The following is a 16520-nucleotide window of genomic DNA, read 5'->3' as shown; positions in this document are numbered from 1 at the left end:
GTCTGCATCATCATCAAAACGTTTTAGTTAATAGTGATTTCATCTTAATACAGCCGTCCACATTCCCTGTATACTTTGTACCGATATCATTCTTTAAACTCTCCATGTAGGTTATTGCTGTATTTGTTATGTATATCAAGCTGAATATTATCTTGCTATCATATAAAGCTGAGTTTCCGAGCGAGGCCAGGTTGTCCCTCTTCACGCTGTTCAGCATAATTTTCGTTTGTTTGTATCAGCTTTCCACGTTTTTGTGTGCTTTGTTCTAATAGTGCTTTTTAAAAGGCAAATTGGGTATTCATTAGGATACGCTGATCCGTGCACGTTTTTTTTTTTTAATTCAGTTTGAATTACATTTTCCCATGTTATTTGCACTTGCGTTAGCTGTTCAGCTCCATTAATTAGTGCGCACGTTTTATATCTGATAAGGTATTGATTGTGTAAGTACGGTTGACACTTCTCGATTTCCAAGTCTGTAACTGATAAATAACGTGTCGATTAAAGTCTACATGAATTCTGAAATGTATCTTATATCTGAACACGATGTTGATAAATTATATAAAGTTTCGATCACGAATAGAACCTGTGTTTGTCATTGAACCTCTTGAGTTTCGTACGATACTACCTATCAATATCTTTGCTTGCGATTCATTCAAAACAGCATTTTCCGATAATCATTCAAATCATCGCATTTAGCATACACAAAGGTATGTAATTATCAATATTTAATTGATTAATATATTGAATTAGTCAACAGGTGGATATGCAAATTCCGAATATCAATTTTTTTTTAAAAATCAATTAAATGATTGGAAGAGAAAGAAGAATAACAAGACAACATATATTGATTGATTGAATATTGTTTAACATCCCTCTCGAAAATATTTCACTCATATGGAGACTTCACCGCTGCAGGAGAAGGGCTGCAAAATATCGGCCTATGCTCGGCGCTTATGGCATTTGAGCAGTGAGGGATCTTTATCGCGCCACACCTTCTGTGACACGGGACCTCGGGTTTTGCAGTCTCATCCAAAGGCCAACCCCATTTAGTCGCTTTCTGCGACAAACAATCTTGTCTGATGAGACAGGGGAAAACCAAACACCACGTATATATAGTGTAGAGGATAATGCAAGTTCTCCACACCAGCTATTTCTCGCCAAAAGGGCACGCAACCATTCATCCGGGAGGTATACAATTTCATAATCCAACAGGTAAGATGAAGTATTTTCAGTTGCAGGTTACTTCGAAGTTCCTTAAAACGATCTTTATTTTCATATTAATCTGATATATGTATACCCATATGCAATCTAGTAGGTATGTAAATGGAGTCATTTTGATCGCCTGCTGATTCTGATGCAAAACTATTGCCTAACCTCATTACATTAAAAAAATTAAAAAGTATATAAATAATATTGCTTTATTGACTTTTATAAGATAAAACCTTACTTGTATTAGCGACCACGGTGCCTCATTGATAGAGTGTTCGATTCGTAGCAGGAAGATCATAAGTTCAAGTCCCGCTCGTGTCATGGCCTTGTTAAACCCAAAACTTAATCATAGGTAATGATTGTACCTCGGATAAATTGTCGACATTAAGAAGTGAGAATCTCGGGGTTTTCGGACATGACTTTAAAAGATAGTCTATGATGTGTTACATTATGCATGCATTTTTGCAGGTGAACACACCTTTATTATACAGTTGAACCCATTTGTGTTTATTTTTTAACCGTTGTTTCCCTTTAGAATTTAAGAACATGATGACTTTCAGTTAGAGCGTTCACCCCACATGCAGGAGGCTGAATCCCGGCCGCGAAAGACCTAAGTTGTTAAAACAGGTAGTGAGAGTTCCATTGTCAAACGCTCGGTATCAAATGTGAATGTCACGGGTCCTCAGGAATGACTTTAAAATGGATGTTACGTGAAAGGTAAAGATAACGAACAGTGGTCAGTCTCATAACTCCTACAAGAATACACAGTAGAGAGTTGGGCAAACACAGACCCCTGGATATACCAAATATATACGTTTTAGATATATTTTTCGGATTCAATTTTTCAGAATACCATGATGTCTTGATATTCAACAATGAGTTTATGGACTCCTTTACTGTTCTTTTGTAATGAAATCTCGAACTTTCACTTGCTTTGATATATCTGTGTTCAAGTGATCTATTTATTGCCTGTCACAACTTTGAGTTCCTTAGACAATTAAGATATACTAGAGAAAACCCCTCTTTTATTCTTACGTGATCATATCTGTCGCGTTTTCTATATTTCAAACTTCATGCGATGTATCGCTCGATCGGCGCAAGTAGATGTTATAGCATTGAAATATAAAGTGCGTGTAATCAAAGAGGTAAAGCATGGTCAGGTTAATTTTTTTAAATACTTGAAAATGTCATAACAATTCGTAGCTTCGTTAATAGCGAATCTTGTCAAAATTGAGGATGTTATTTACAAACAATGATCGATCATAACAGCATCAAAATAAATCCTACTTTTCCTAGCAAAATTCGCAGATATTACGTGTGATCTTCTCATGATTTAACACAAAATATCAGCAACTGATACTGATCATCATCTTTACCAGACCCACGCCGTTGTTTTCAAACAACTGACTTAATCCATGTCTTCAAAATGTTGATGCCCATTGGGGTGATTTCAAGGTCACAACATAAAAATAAAATCACCGTTGCGCATACTACATATAATTTTTTTAGACATTTATAATATAATAGAAAATAATCTATAAATGATAATTTGAGGAAAGCTATTCCTATTTTGTCATGGAGATGTACACATACTCCGCTTTAAACTTGAGAGCGGTAGTAGATAACAAGTAAATATTATGACGTTTTCCAACGATACAACTATGTCGTGACGCGGTTTTTCATTGTGACGTCATCAAGTGCGAAGTACACTGGGGTATATCAAGAGTGATTTCCCTGTAGTTGCAAACATTACCTCAAATCATGCAAAAAGTATTTCTTGTAATACTATCATGTATCATTGCATTCGTTATTTTATTCCTCATTGTTTCACTAGAACATAACTATCCAGTCCTTCTCGATGTATCAACTATTTTTTTTACGAAGCATATTCATTAAAGAAATAATTTAAAATCTTAATATCTATAATAGATGAAATTATTGATATACAATTAAAAACCAGTCACTATATATTTAGCATGTGTTGTGGATTTGATATAAAATCTACCAAATACAAGATTTAATGCATTTCTATTTCCCTAGGGACAAACAAGAAGATGCACAATTTTACTGCTTTAGCATGCTTGGCTTCCCTCTGCTTATTCCTTCAAGGTGAGGTAAAATGTAATTAACAATGTTTGCATGACTTCATATTTCCACGGATTTTGTTTTAAAGATATCTGCATCCTACGATAGTCAGATGTTGATAAAGCGCTAAAATACCTTCATCATATTTGACCCAATGTTGACAAAACATACTCTACCAGCAATTTTATTTTTATTTTCATTTAAAAAAAAAATAAAATAAAAATGATGGTTTGAGTTTTTTGAGATATTGTTTAACACATATTTTTGCGATCGTTCAGCCACAAGAAATGAATCTCAATTTTCTAATTCTATGCAATCTATCACTGGATCGAATGTTGTTTGTTTCATATGGATTATAAGAACGATCTTTATACACACAATTTGATTTAAGCATCACTTCGTTTTTTTTTTCATTAGCATATATAGCTCACGGTGGGTGTGACCGGTCAACAGGGGATGCTTAATCATTTTAGACAGCTGATCCCACTTCTGGTGTCTATGAGCCGGTGTTTATCTTACTCTTAATTATGTATCATTTACAATTGATCACTGATTCTTCATTTGCTTATTCTAAAATTTTAGACACCAATGCATTTGTATGCACAACAACTACAATAAAGGCGTGTGGCCCAGCTGCGAAGTTGACTGGAGAGGATAGAAAATGCAGGTTAAGAGGTTTTAATTTCCACTGCATGCTCCTTTGTTTGCTGACCTGTTTTTATGTTCATATGAACCAGAATTTATCAAAAACATTCTACTCTAGAAAAATAAAATATCTTGATGTGGCCATCAATTCCACATTTTGATAATTCGAGGATGTTTTATGCATTAACAAGAACCATTCGTATATCGATTTGATATATCGCTGTGAACTCGAACTAAAATACACCACAGAGTCATCCACTTTTGCTTCATATTAAGATATCTTATTGAAAGTAGATATTGACGGCACACTAACAACTCAACTTTATAACAAACAGTATGATTTCAGCTTCTCTGTCGTCAACTTCCCATATTTATGTAGCAATATTCCATTCTCACCTGCAAAAGGTGTTTATATCTCTCAACTGCTTCGATAAGGAAGAGCTTGTTCTGCGTATAGTCAGTTTTTAAATCGAGGTAAGCTACTGACAAACAAGTTGATGATACAGGGGTTTCAACAGTCTCCATTGAAGTCAGCATTTCGCAAATTATATGGCGTTATAACGATCTAGTTCGTCAATACAATCTAACATTGGGTCAAATGCTGTCTGTCGTATTTCATACCGATTGTTAAACCGTTATTGGCACAGATTTGGACTACGGATACCTCCTGATAAAGATATAGGGCTCGCAGTGGGTGTGACCGGTCGACAGAGGATGCTTGCTCCTACTAGGTACCGGATCCCACCTCTGGTGTGTCCAGGGATCCGTGTTTCCTCAACTCTTGATTTTGTATTGCTTATTGGAGTTATGGAATTGATCACTGTTCGTTATCCTCACCGAACATGTTCATACCAATGTACGAATTGTTGAACGTCTGACATTTTGAACGGGGTTTTAACGGGGCAAGAAGGTTATATAGCTAAAATGAATATTGTAGGCAGTACCAGGTCATACAATCATCATCGCTTTATTGGAAGAGTAAGAAACCGTTCATAATACAGACATATTCAATATAAGAATACAATGTGACGGTAGAGTTTACGCGCACTATGGTCTTCCAGTTGTTATCTGTACAGATTAGATATATATCAATTTATATGCAATATCTGAAATGATTTAAAATACAAAACCATTACATAATGAGGAATATCAATTAGATCCCTATGTTATTGTTGTTTTCATATTCTTTTTTGAAGATTATCTGCATATATATATATATATATATATATATATATATATATATATCATAGAAATGAACCTTGATGGAAGGAAATATGTGCTTAGCATAATCGGAAATGATATATCAAATATATACAACACTGTTTCTAATTGTGTGAATCAGATTTTTAAAAATTAGAATTGTATTTTTTAATGTTTTCTTTATGTATTATTCCTTGGGTATCAGAATTGATGATATATATTCGCCACGTGGACGATGCAGACAGCTTCTTGGAAAATATATTGTATCTATAGCACATATTGCATCATTATAACAATATTTAATCTTACTGTCATCAAAAGACAAATATTTCCTTACATATAGCGTCTTCAATACCTGCATCAATGGGTTATGCAACCCGCACGATATAGATTTTGAAAAACAATTAACCATCAATGATGTCAGAAGGGAATTGGGATGCGGTAAGTTATTCAAATTCTTCCAAATTACAAGCTTGGACTACATATAATAGAATGGTCCTGTACTACTGAAATTGTGAATTTACTGCAACAAATTGACGAAAACCTCAAATATATATTTTGCTGCATTGTTTCCTTTATTTTGGGTTAAAATCACATTTTAAGAATTTCATTTGCACATGAAATGACCCATTTCACATTAATCGGAAATTTCTAATCAAAATATCTAAAACATTTCTATTCGAACTTTTTTAATGCACAAACGTGATTTTGGCATCTTCTCCGAATTGTGTGCTGGACAGTATAAGCAATGTAGTGTGTATATGTTTGCATCGCTATCTTTTTCTCGGAAAGACTCAATGTCTTCTCAGTAAATTTATAAGCAACATGATATGTATAATACTTGCATTTACATCCTGGAAATTACAATGTATATTTATTTTTGTAATAGTAAATGGTGCCAGTGGATTGGTGTACAGTACCGTGGCCATTGTTGTAGGAGTTTGCCTTCAGAGATTGTTTTAAAAGTCATCGCTCGACAAGCGTTGTAATGAACAAATCTTTATTTGAATATATTCACATGATATCTAGTTAGTGTCTCATTATGTTTAGAGAAACCAATTACACTAAATTATTCTCGAATGTGCATTGATGTAAAATATAATTTTCATTATCAATAACAAGACATGAATTACATGTACAGACACCTTACATCTACAGACATCTTCAATTCATCAGATATCTGTTTGTTAAATTGTATCAATAAATGTGAAAATAAAGACACTTGATTGAGCTACAGATACTATTAATTCATCGGGTGTTTGTATTAATTGACTTTCTCAGACAAGTGGTGAAATGAAAACAAATAAAATTCTATATCTAGATATAATCCTCACTATATATTGTATCCTGTCAATAGGGGATACTTACTTCTCCTACACATCTGATCTCTTCTGTTATGTGTTTGCCATACTTTCAATTTTTCAACCCTTTTTTTAAATTTATAAAATCATCGTTGTTCGACATAGGGGGAATTTCGACTTTTTTAGTTAATTTAACAATTTTGGAGGATTAGTTGTTTGCCTATTGATTAACGCCCCACTCGAGAATTTTTCTCTCATCTGGAGACGGCTTCATCATCGGTGAAGGGCTGCAAAATTCATGCTTATAATCAGGGCTTAAAATTTCAGAGCAGGGGGATATTTATCGTGTCACACCTGCCGTGACACGGGTCCTCGGTTTGTGTAGTCTCCGAAGGACCGCCTAATTTAGTCACCTCTTACGACAAGAACGGGGCACTGAACACCTATTCTAACCAGAATCCCCACGGAAGACAATGTCGTGTTTTAGACAACAATGCATACATTACTTTGCCAAGAATTTTACATAGACGCGCAACGAATGATACTGATAGGGAAGACACAGTAACATACAATGTAAAAATGCACGGGTCATGAGAATTTTCCGAGAGTTATGTGTTCACCACATGCTTTATTGTTCAGGGTCCAACATATTCCAATGACTAAAACTTAGTATTTTACAACTGGAAATCCATAAAAGTACGTAAAAATGACAAATATATTTCTATAAAGCTGCGGTTGGGGGCGGGGGCTTTGTATAGCCACTATCTACAATGTTTGTCTTCATAATGTGTAACGAGGATCATATGATAACTGTTAAATAGGAATTTCCTTAGAAAGCATGATTTGATTTTTGATATTTTATGCCACATTCAAATTTGTTTTCCAATTATATAGTGGCGCCCAGTTTTTGTTGGTGGAAGAGAGAACCCAGATACAATGTACCTGGGAAGAGACCCCCAACTTTCCGAAAGTAAACTGGGAAACTTCCTCACTTACCGACGCGAGCTGGATTGGAACCGGCGCCGACCAGAGGTGAGAGGTCGTGTGATTTTGAGCGCGATGCTCTAACCACTCGGTCACGGAGGCCCTGAGTTCTTAGAAAATAGTCTGGATTAAAGGTGAAGGTGAATAAACAGTTTTTCAAGTAATAAACAAGTAAACATCGAAAGCACCGAGGATAAATAGGAAACCGAGTCTGACTGAATAACACATCAACCTTAAAAGAAAACACAGTATCATTACATTCAAAATATGGCAGAAAATAAGTTGAATTTCTTTCGTCATTTTTCAAAGCGACTCTCCAACCATTGGTGAAAACTAACTGCAGTACTGAAATTTAATGACATTTTTACTTTGTTAACATATTATGCTCAGAATTTCACAAGAAGGTAATCAGGAAACCCGGGAAACCCGAGTATTTTTACCCGGGAATTGTGAAATAAACTTTGGTATTTAAGATTGGATATACATTACACATGAAGCAATGTTATCTGAAAGACGTGTTTTTTCAAATCATTTTAAAATAAAAATCCCAACATCTAATGGATGTGAGTGAATTAAATCCTTTTTTCAAATACATTACATGCAATTAGTTACCTATACTTGTTTACCACGTATTTCATAAAAAAACTAAGATCTAATATCCTAAATAATGACTTTTTTGCAATAGATCCCTATAGGCGATATAAATGTTACTAACATGATGTCTGCAATGGTGATCTTTGGTGTCATAAATATATTATTTATACATTATTTTATGAAAAGCTCTTTTATTTTGATATCAAAACGTATAAGATATAAACATATTTTATATAGGTAAAAGTACCATTCACGCCAATTGTCCTTCAGCCTTCTCTCTACATGTACGCATAAAACGTAGAGTGTTTCACTCACGACGCCCTATTACAGACATTTGACACCACATCATTGGTTTGATATATATATATATATATATATATATATATATATATATATATATAGTGGAGCCTCGGTAATCCGGACGCCATTAATCCGGACGCTTCACCTTCCGGACGATTTTTCTAGGGAACGGAATTTTTATACATTATTTTGCATCATTAATCCGGAAATTCGCGTTCCGGATCCTTACGGTCACTTTTTACTACAAAACGTTATAGTGCATTAAAAATTGTACCGTTAATCCGGACGGTAATTTTGTTTAGGGAAGGTCTGTGTCGGACAATTTCAGCAAGGTGTAAATTATAAAGAAAACAAGCCAAACTGTCTAATTGAAGCGATTACCTGTACCCTGTCAACACCTCCCTCCAATTAGGTGGTGCGTGATGATAAGTCCGTTAGATAGCACGTGCCGATCGAGACATTGTATTGCCAATTTTCGCACATAAGATCTTTATTGCGTGTAGTGTTGAATTTTGTAAATAAATCTGTAGCATATTATTTTATAGTCTTGATCAATACCCTAATAGTATTAATAAATTAAACATCATGCCGTAATGATATTTTTTTTAACTGCTACACGTATCAGTTGTACTGATTCGTAAATTGATATCGGCTTATTCAAATCTAAAGAGTGTAGATTATATTTCTAGATTCTGGATTTTATTCTGTTGATTGGCGTGATATATACATGTATGTTCATGCACATGTATATAGAGTATACTTTTTTAACATTTAGAATGTCGCGCATGTAGAATGTACCTGTGTATGATTGATTCTTGAACGATGTTGTAGAGTTTTATTGCTTTCGAAATTTTAAACTCTGCGTAGAAGTGAGAAAATTACCATTTTAAGGAAAATGACAATTAAATTCTGTATGTACCTGTAATGTTAATTTCACCCGAGTTTTGTTCCGTTATTATCGCATCATGAAAATAATAGGTGCGGGTGACTAGATCAAAGCAGTAGTAGGTCTTGATATTACGAGCTTATATTATTTTGTTCTCCTGATATTGTCTTGGATAACTATAGAATAAGAAATATAAAGTCTGGCAGATTGAATTTTGGTTAAAGAATGTTGTCAACTGACATGATAATCACGAAATTCTTATATCAGCTTTGGACGATGGAGATTGTTTTAACAGACCGCCGAACCCGTGAACCGTGACAGATGGAAATTACCGGTCTCTTTAAGAAGTAAAAGTGTGATGAAATGTTTGAAATGTAAATGATTATGTTAGTTACTAATGATTTAATTACTTATAGTTACATAAAGTGCTTCATTATTTGTTTTAGTGCATACGGTACACAGTTTTGTATATTTTTTTGTGAGGATCATATGTATGTACAATGCAAGCACAGGCAAATACACTGAACACGTACATTAAATTTTAGTGCTTTGAAACATGTAAATGTTAACATTATCATGATTTATTTACTAATGCAAATGGTTAAATCCAATGATAGAATGTGTTTAATTCACTATGCATCAATAAAGTAGGCACATATTGGCTACTTATGCAAAGCTAGAAAATATGCGATTCAATTATCCGGACGCTTCATTTATCCGGACGATTTTGCTGGGAACCAAAGTGTCCGGATTAACGAGGCTCCACTGTATATATATATATATATATATATATATATATATATATAACATGTAGAAAGAGATAGGGGAAGGAGAGATTCATCATTAAAACTGAACGGCTAAGATGAAATCTTACAATATGACCTTTAATTTTTGCCGCTACATAGACAAATCAGTAAAAAAAACACAAAAAACAAGGAAAATAGTGAAGAAATAATATCAATACGGCTGAAGCAACGTTTACGTTATTGGAGTCACATCTGCTGAAAATAGTAGTGTTTAGGAATGGTTAAGGTACGCATTGTTGTTGAATAATCAGTGAAATGTTAATTACAAGGAGGTGAATTATTGCCTCATCAAACCTAAGATATAAACATAGGTAGTAATTGCTCCGTTGCCAAAAACTCGGCATTTAAAAGTGAGAGTCACGGGTATTTCCGATATAACCTTAAAACAAGATATCATGTGTTGCGGCAGGTGTTGTCACGTTAAAGAACTATCATTGCTACGGCTCTGTGCGCTGAGCACGTCTACATCAGCAAATGATTCTCAAAGCAACATTAACTAATGAAATCCTTCGTAACAAATCAAACTAAACCATCCCTGGGATACAATACAAATGAAAAATTATACAATACACATGCGAAAATATACAATACAAATGGAAAATATACAATACAAATGGAAAATATAGAATACAAATGGAAAATTATACAATACAAATGGAAAATATCAAATACTGCAACGTTTGGCATGCCATAGTAAATTATTCGAGAAATTCAAATTCAAACCGCTGTGGTGATCTAGGGGTAGAACGTTCGATCCGCATGCGGGAGGTTAGGGTTCGAATCCCAGCCGCGACACACCTAAGCAGTTAAAACAGGTAATGACAGTTCCATCGCCAAACGCTCAGTATCAGTTGTGCATGGCACGGGTTCTCATAGATGACCTTAAAAGCGGACGTACCGTGTAACAGTAGGTGTGGTACGCTAAAGAACCCCCTCTGCTCAATGGCCGTAGGCGCCGAGCAAAGGCCTAAATTTGAAGCTATTCCACGATCGCTGTGACGTATTAATATGAGTGAAAAAATCTCGAGAGGGACGTTAAACAATACACAATCAATCAAATGATAAGGAGATTACAGGGATATGTCGCAAAAAGACCAACAATTTTTAATTAAGATGTAAAAACGATTGATATATCGCCGTGAACATCCGCTGTGAGCCCTATATCTTGATCAGGGATTATGGCTGCTGTGACCGGTCAACTGGCGATGCTTACTCCACCTAGGCACCTGATTCCACCTTTGGTATATCCAGGTGATTGTGTTATCCCACATTTCTATTCTGTACTGTTTATATGAGTTCTGGAATTGATCACTGTTCGTTATCTTCACCGTTCCTTGTCGAAATCGTCGTTTCATCGTATTTTGAAACTGATTGATTAGAGAAAAACGTATTGGAAAGTCTAACCATTTCAGTAAGAGGTCGTATTCATGCCAATTGTAATTTGATATTCTCTCGACATGTTTTTCCGTCCAATGGGTGGAGGGAAGCTAGAACCAACCGATGAAAACATCTTAATGGAAATTGTGTATTTTTAGAACATCTTATATCTTTGGATTCTGATGTTGTCTCAGCATTTACAATTTTTTGTTAATAGTGGTTTCATCTAAGTATGTCAATTTACATTTCCCTGTACATTCGCTATCCATTCCATTCTCTGAACTTTGCATATAGATTACTCCTGTGTTATTTTCTGTATATGGAGCTAATGAATACCTTGTAGTCATATGAGACCGATTTCCTTCCTTTTTACGCTGTTCAGCAGATTTAAATCCACCTTCTGTGTGTCATTGTCTGCTTTGGTATGTCGGTTAAATTCATCTCGACTGCTGAATTTCAGTCGCATGACACCGAATCTCCGATTTCTGCCGCTCAGCATGATTTTACTTGTATAGATCGGCTAACCATGTTTTTGTGTGCTTTGATATACCGATGGGTAATAAATGACAAATTGAGCACCCACCAGGATACGGTGATTCATGCATACATTTGTAATATCAGTTTGAATTATATTTCTCCACATTCTTCGCAGCTGTGTTCACCGTTCCTCTCATTAATTAGTTTTATATTCGATAAGGTATTGCTCATACAATACATATTACACTTCTTGATTTCTCCGCTGAAACTATGAAGTGATACATGAATTAGAGCTGGTATGAATTCTGAAATGCATAAACATTTCTCATCTTATCCCGCTACATTTTTTCCAGATAGCCAACCGTATATACCCCAAGTGTGATTGTCACACCTGAACGATTTTCGAACTGGATTCGAGAGAGCTCATTTCTGAATTAGAACCGACCGAAGATGAATGTAAAAATCTAGATATGGGTTATGAGGGATTGCCCTGAGCTTCGGTGAAAGTGTAATTAATATTAATGCCCAGCAGAGTGGCAACAGCCTATAGTCTAAGTTCCATGGTTCTTTTCGACATGTTTTTCCTATTGATGTAAAAAATGTATTTTGATGTGCTTTTCTTTATATTTTCAACTAGCCCGGTATTCAGTAGTTTCAGAAAGATGTATTTTATGCACCTTTGACCTGGTATATCAGTAAAATTGATATGAAATGACATTCGCAAATACAATACAAGTAATTGTGAGGTAAGTATTTGCTTTTTATTTCATTGCATGGATTAACCAATAATGATGATAAGACCATTGCTGAAACATGAAGATAACGAACAGTGATCAATCTCATTACTCCTATAAGAAATACAGAATAGATAGTTGGGCAAACACGTGCTACTGGATATACCAGAGGAGGGATGGATTAGGTGCCTAGGAGGAGTAAGCATCCCCTATTGACCGGTCTAAACCGTCGTGAGCTCTATGCATGTATCTTGATCAGATAAACAGAGTTATCCGTAGTCAAACTCAGTGAGCACAGAACGGCCTAACAATAGGAATGACACAAGTCACACGACATTTAACCCAATGATAGTTTGTATTAACAAACTATAATGTTATAACGACCATAGGATTAGCGAAATGCTGACTTTAAACGAGACTATTGAAAACGCTGCATATTCAACTTGTTTGCCAGTAGCCTGCCTTGATTTAAATATAGATCATTTGCAGAGCTAGCTCACATACATGACGCTAATACCAACAGAAAATAAAAAAAGTGTACGTGATTTACTTCCGTGTTTCAAACTCCATAGTAATAAACATAAACATAGGTATATATCCGAATCAATTCAAATACTCTACATCTCAAATCGATATTACGTTTTCTTACATGTATTTACATTGTATTCTTACCTTAAGGCAGCTAACGTAAGAAAAAGTACACATTATTTCCTGAACATCTTCTACTATGACTTCCGTGTTTCAAATTTCAGTATCATATACAGTAAAAACAGTGTTTCAAAGAAATCATTTCAAATATTCTATAACTCAAATAGAAATTATGTTTTCTAGCATGTATGCATTTTGTAATCTTACCGTAAGGCAGTCCCAGCTAAACACACAGGGCGCATTGTTTCCAGATCAACTAGAAGTTCATTTGTGCTTGGCTGATCTGCTAACAGGTTTCAATTCACCTTATCAATATACCTTTTGAGATACTCTGGTGCTATTGAATACTTCCTACAGGTTGCCGCCTTTTTTATTTATGCTCATATACTTACAATCTACATTTTATAAAGTGATATGTAATGTACATTTTATATACTCACTATATGAGTACTTCATTTCGCATCTACAATGAGCATTTGTAATGCATTTGCCAGATCGTAAAACCACAACTGTTACACGCTAAATGCCTCTATTGGCTACGAAATTTCGTAATAGTAGTTCAATTCATAAATTAATTCCCAATTTAAAAACTTCTCACAATAACTTGCAATTGGCATCGGGATTAGTGAATCACTTTACTGAACATCTACAAAATCACGTCAAGGTCGACATTTCTTTTCCAATATCATACATTATGAAATATGACACCGACAGGGGATGCTTGCTCCTCCTAGGCACCTGATCCCACGTCTGGTGTGTCCAGAGGTCCATGTTTGCCCAACTCTCTATTTTGTATTGCTTATACGAGTTATGAGTTTTGTCACTGTTCGTAATCTTCACCTTTCATGTATGTGTGAACAGTTCATATCATGAGTATGGTATTCTGATCAGGTCATTCATTCTTCGTTTTGCGTAAAGAGACGAGGAAACGAAACTGTGAGGGTGGGGAATCGAGTGTTTCGTTTTTGCTGTAATTTCCCACTCATGTAGAGACACCAGCTTTAAGTGAAGTGTTACAATATAATTACATTTGGCCGTTGCATGACACTGAAGGCCGTTTTTGTGTCAGTATTACCGGTAACCTAATGTCTAGGGTGCTTTAGACGTTTAACACACGTAGTGACTGTCCCTTCGCTAAGTACTGGTATTAGAGTGAGAGCATCGGGTGTTTCGTGTATGACATTAAAACGGTCCTTTGTCTCAGTAACTATATCTCCGACATCGACCCCGCCCCCTTCCCCCAAGAAGACAAAAGAAGGGCATTTGAAGGTTACATATAATATTTTCTGGATTCATATACGGACAATGCTGAACATTTATCAAACAATTGCCCAAATGATACAGTATGCATGCAACATTGATTTCTATCGTTGTACATTCATAATATTCATTGGTGCAACATAAATAAGTTCAACCAAAATGATGATGTGTAGGAAAAAGAAGACTTTATGACCGATTTTGCCATTTGACACCGTGAATATAAATGGTCGACAAGAGATTTTACATTCTAATGAACGCAGCCTGATTACTCATCCTAGTCAGCTCTGGTATATTTCAGGGGTCCGTGTTTGCTCTACTCTTAATTTTGTAATTTTATAGAAATCATCACTTTGTTTTCTTCACATTTTCATGGTTTAAAAAACAACAACAACCAAGTGTTGGAACACACGTGTAAGCATCATCAGTTCAACCAAGAGCAATTCATCTTCCAGCGTTGAAGAAAAATGATTGAGCGAAGATGAAGGGGATAAAGAAAAACATAGAAGTCATTAATTAATCAAGATAAATTCCGAATACCTGTTCTTCAATCGATGACACGTTGGGAGGAATATACTGACCCAACATAAAACATCAGATGCCTACTCGTTTTAGGTACCTGATCCCACCTCTGGTATATCCAGGGGTCCGTAATTGCCCAACTCTCTATTTTGTATTGCTTATAGGAGTTATGAGATTGATCACTGTTATCTTCGCCTTTCATTTGCATGTCGCGCCGATCATTTTATGCAGATTCGTCCACGTCGCTATCCCATGATTTAGCCAGTGATATTCACTACAAGAATGAAATGGAATCAACACAACCAGTAAGTGTATCAAAGTCCAGGGGTGGTGGTGGGGTGTACTCACTGATTCATCAAATATCGAGGTCCGGGAACTACAAGATCCAAGTTAGCTACCAGGAATCTAAAATTACTTAAAATTGAATTTAAATATGTCAAATATATATCGTTTAATTTTGGTAACCGAATGTTTAGATAAAACGCACAATGTACGCACAATATGTGTACTCATTATCGAGTGTGTGTTTTAAGTAATTGATTGTAAACTATTTCAACTTTAAGTTACAATTAAGACATTACGATTTACCCGATGATACATAACCTGTAATTTCTTATCATATTTTGAAAACTTGTTTTTAAAGTTAAATCTGAAGTCTTATCTGAGGAGTAAATAGGAAGAATTGATGTTAATACTATTAAAGTCAGGGAGTTTGTGGGCCTTGGGACAGCCCCCAATGCAATCAGAGCAAATTTCTGCCTGTTCCCAGGTGATAAACATTTCCGGAAGTTACTGGGTTTCTGGACAACATCTACGTATACATATTAAAATGCCGATTCACATTATAATCAACTTACTCAGGACAATAATACTTGCAACCATTCAATGATTTAATCATTTAGTAAATTCACCCAAACTGCTTGACTGACGGTTGCTTCATACAAATTTTATTTTTCTTTCTGCTTGACCAATCGATGTACACGTCATGGTGTGCTGGTGTATAGGCAGTTGTGTCCCTTCTTAACATGCTTTGTTAAATTTTGCGTCACACTTTTAGTTGAAGGGGGTGATTATATGTACAAGACTAATATAGTTGTCTTTCTTGGTTTAGCACATAGCTCGTCACGACGTTGTGTATCATGCCATTAGTGTAATTGTAAACCCTCGATAATGTATGTGCAGTGTTTTATTCTTTATATTCTCTTATTCATCTAACTGTGTCGATATTCAACACATCAACACACCATCATAAACATACTATCAAAACAAGCTTATTTTAAAACTGAGATTTAGATTTACAGATTCGTATTTGGATATTTTACGACATGTACAGTTACATTTAAAAAAAAATCTTACTAAATTCTTATCGACATCATCAAATTCACGCACGCCTATCGATAACTTTCTATCAAAGTACGAGGACAATACGAAGAAAAGATATCATATATCACACAATCATTTGCATTTTGTTGAAGAAGATTCAATATCATTACCC

General features: G+C 35.1%; 1 protein-coding gene across 1 annotated transcript; it reads left to right on the top strand.

The window, feature by feature from the left end:
- Positions 1-1154: 1154 nt before the first annotated feature.
- Positions 1155-6349, top strand: LOC130048509 (uncharacterized). Its single transcript, XM_056145357.1, has 5 exons — positions 1155-1212; positions 3250-3318; positions 3877-3961; positions 5483-5580; positions 6029-6349. Exons 2-5 carry the CDS (start codon positions 3264-3266, stop codon positions 6100-6102), a joined length of 312 nt encoding a protein of 103 aa, XP_056001332.1. The 5' UTR covers positions 1155-1212; positions 3250-3263; the 3' UTR covers positions 6103-6349.
- Positions 6350-16520: the final 10171 nt, after the last annotated feature.

Source organism: Ostrea edulis, chromosome 7 (assembly GCF_947568905.1).
Source record: "Ostrea edulis chromosome 7, xbOstEdul1.1, whole genome shotgun sequence".
Classification (NCBI taxonomy): Eukaryota; Metazoa; Mollusca; class Bivalvia; order Ostreida; family Ostreidae; genus Ostrea; species Ostrea edulis.
This window is presented reverse-complemented; position numbering and strand designations above follow the sequence as displayed.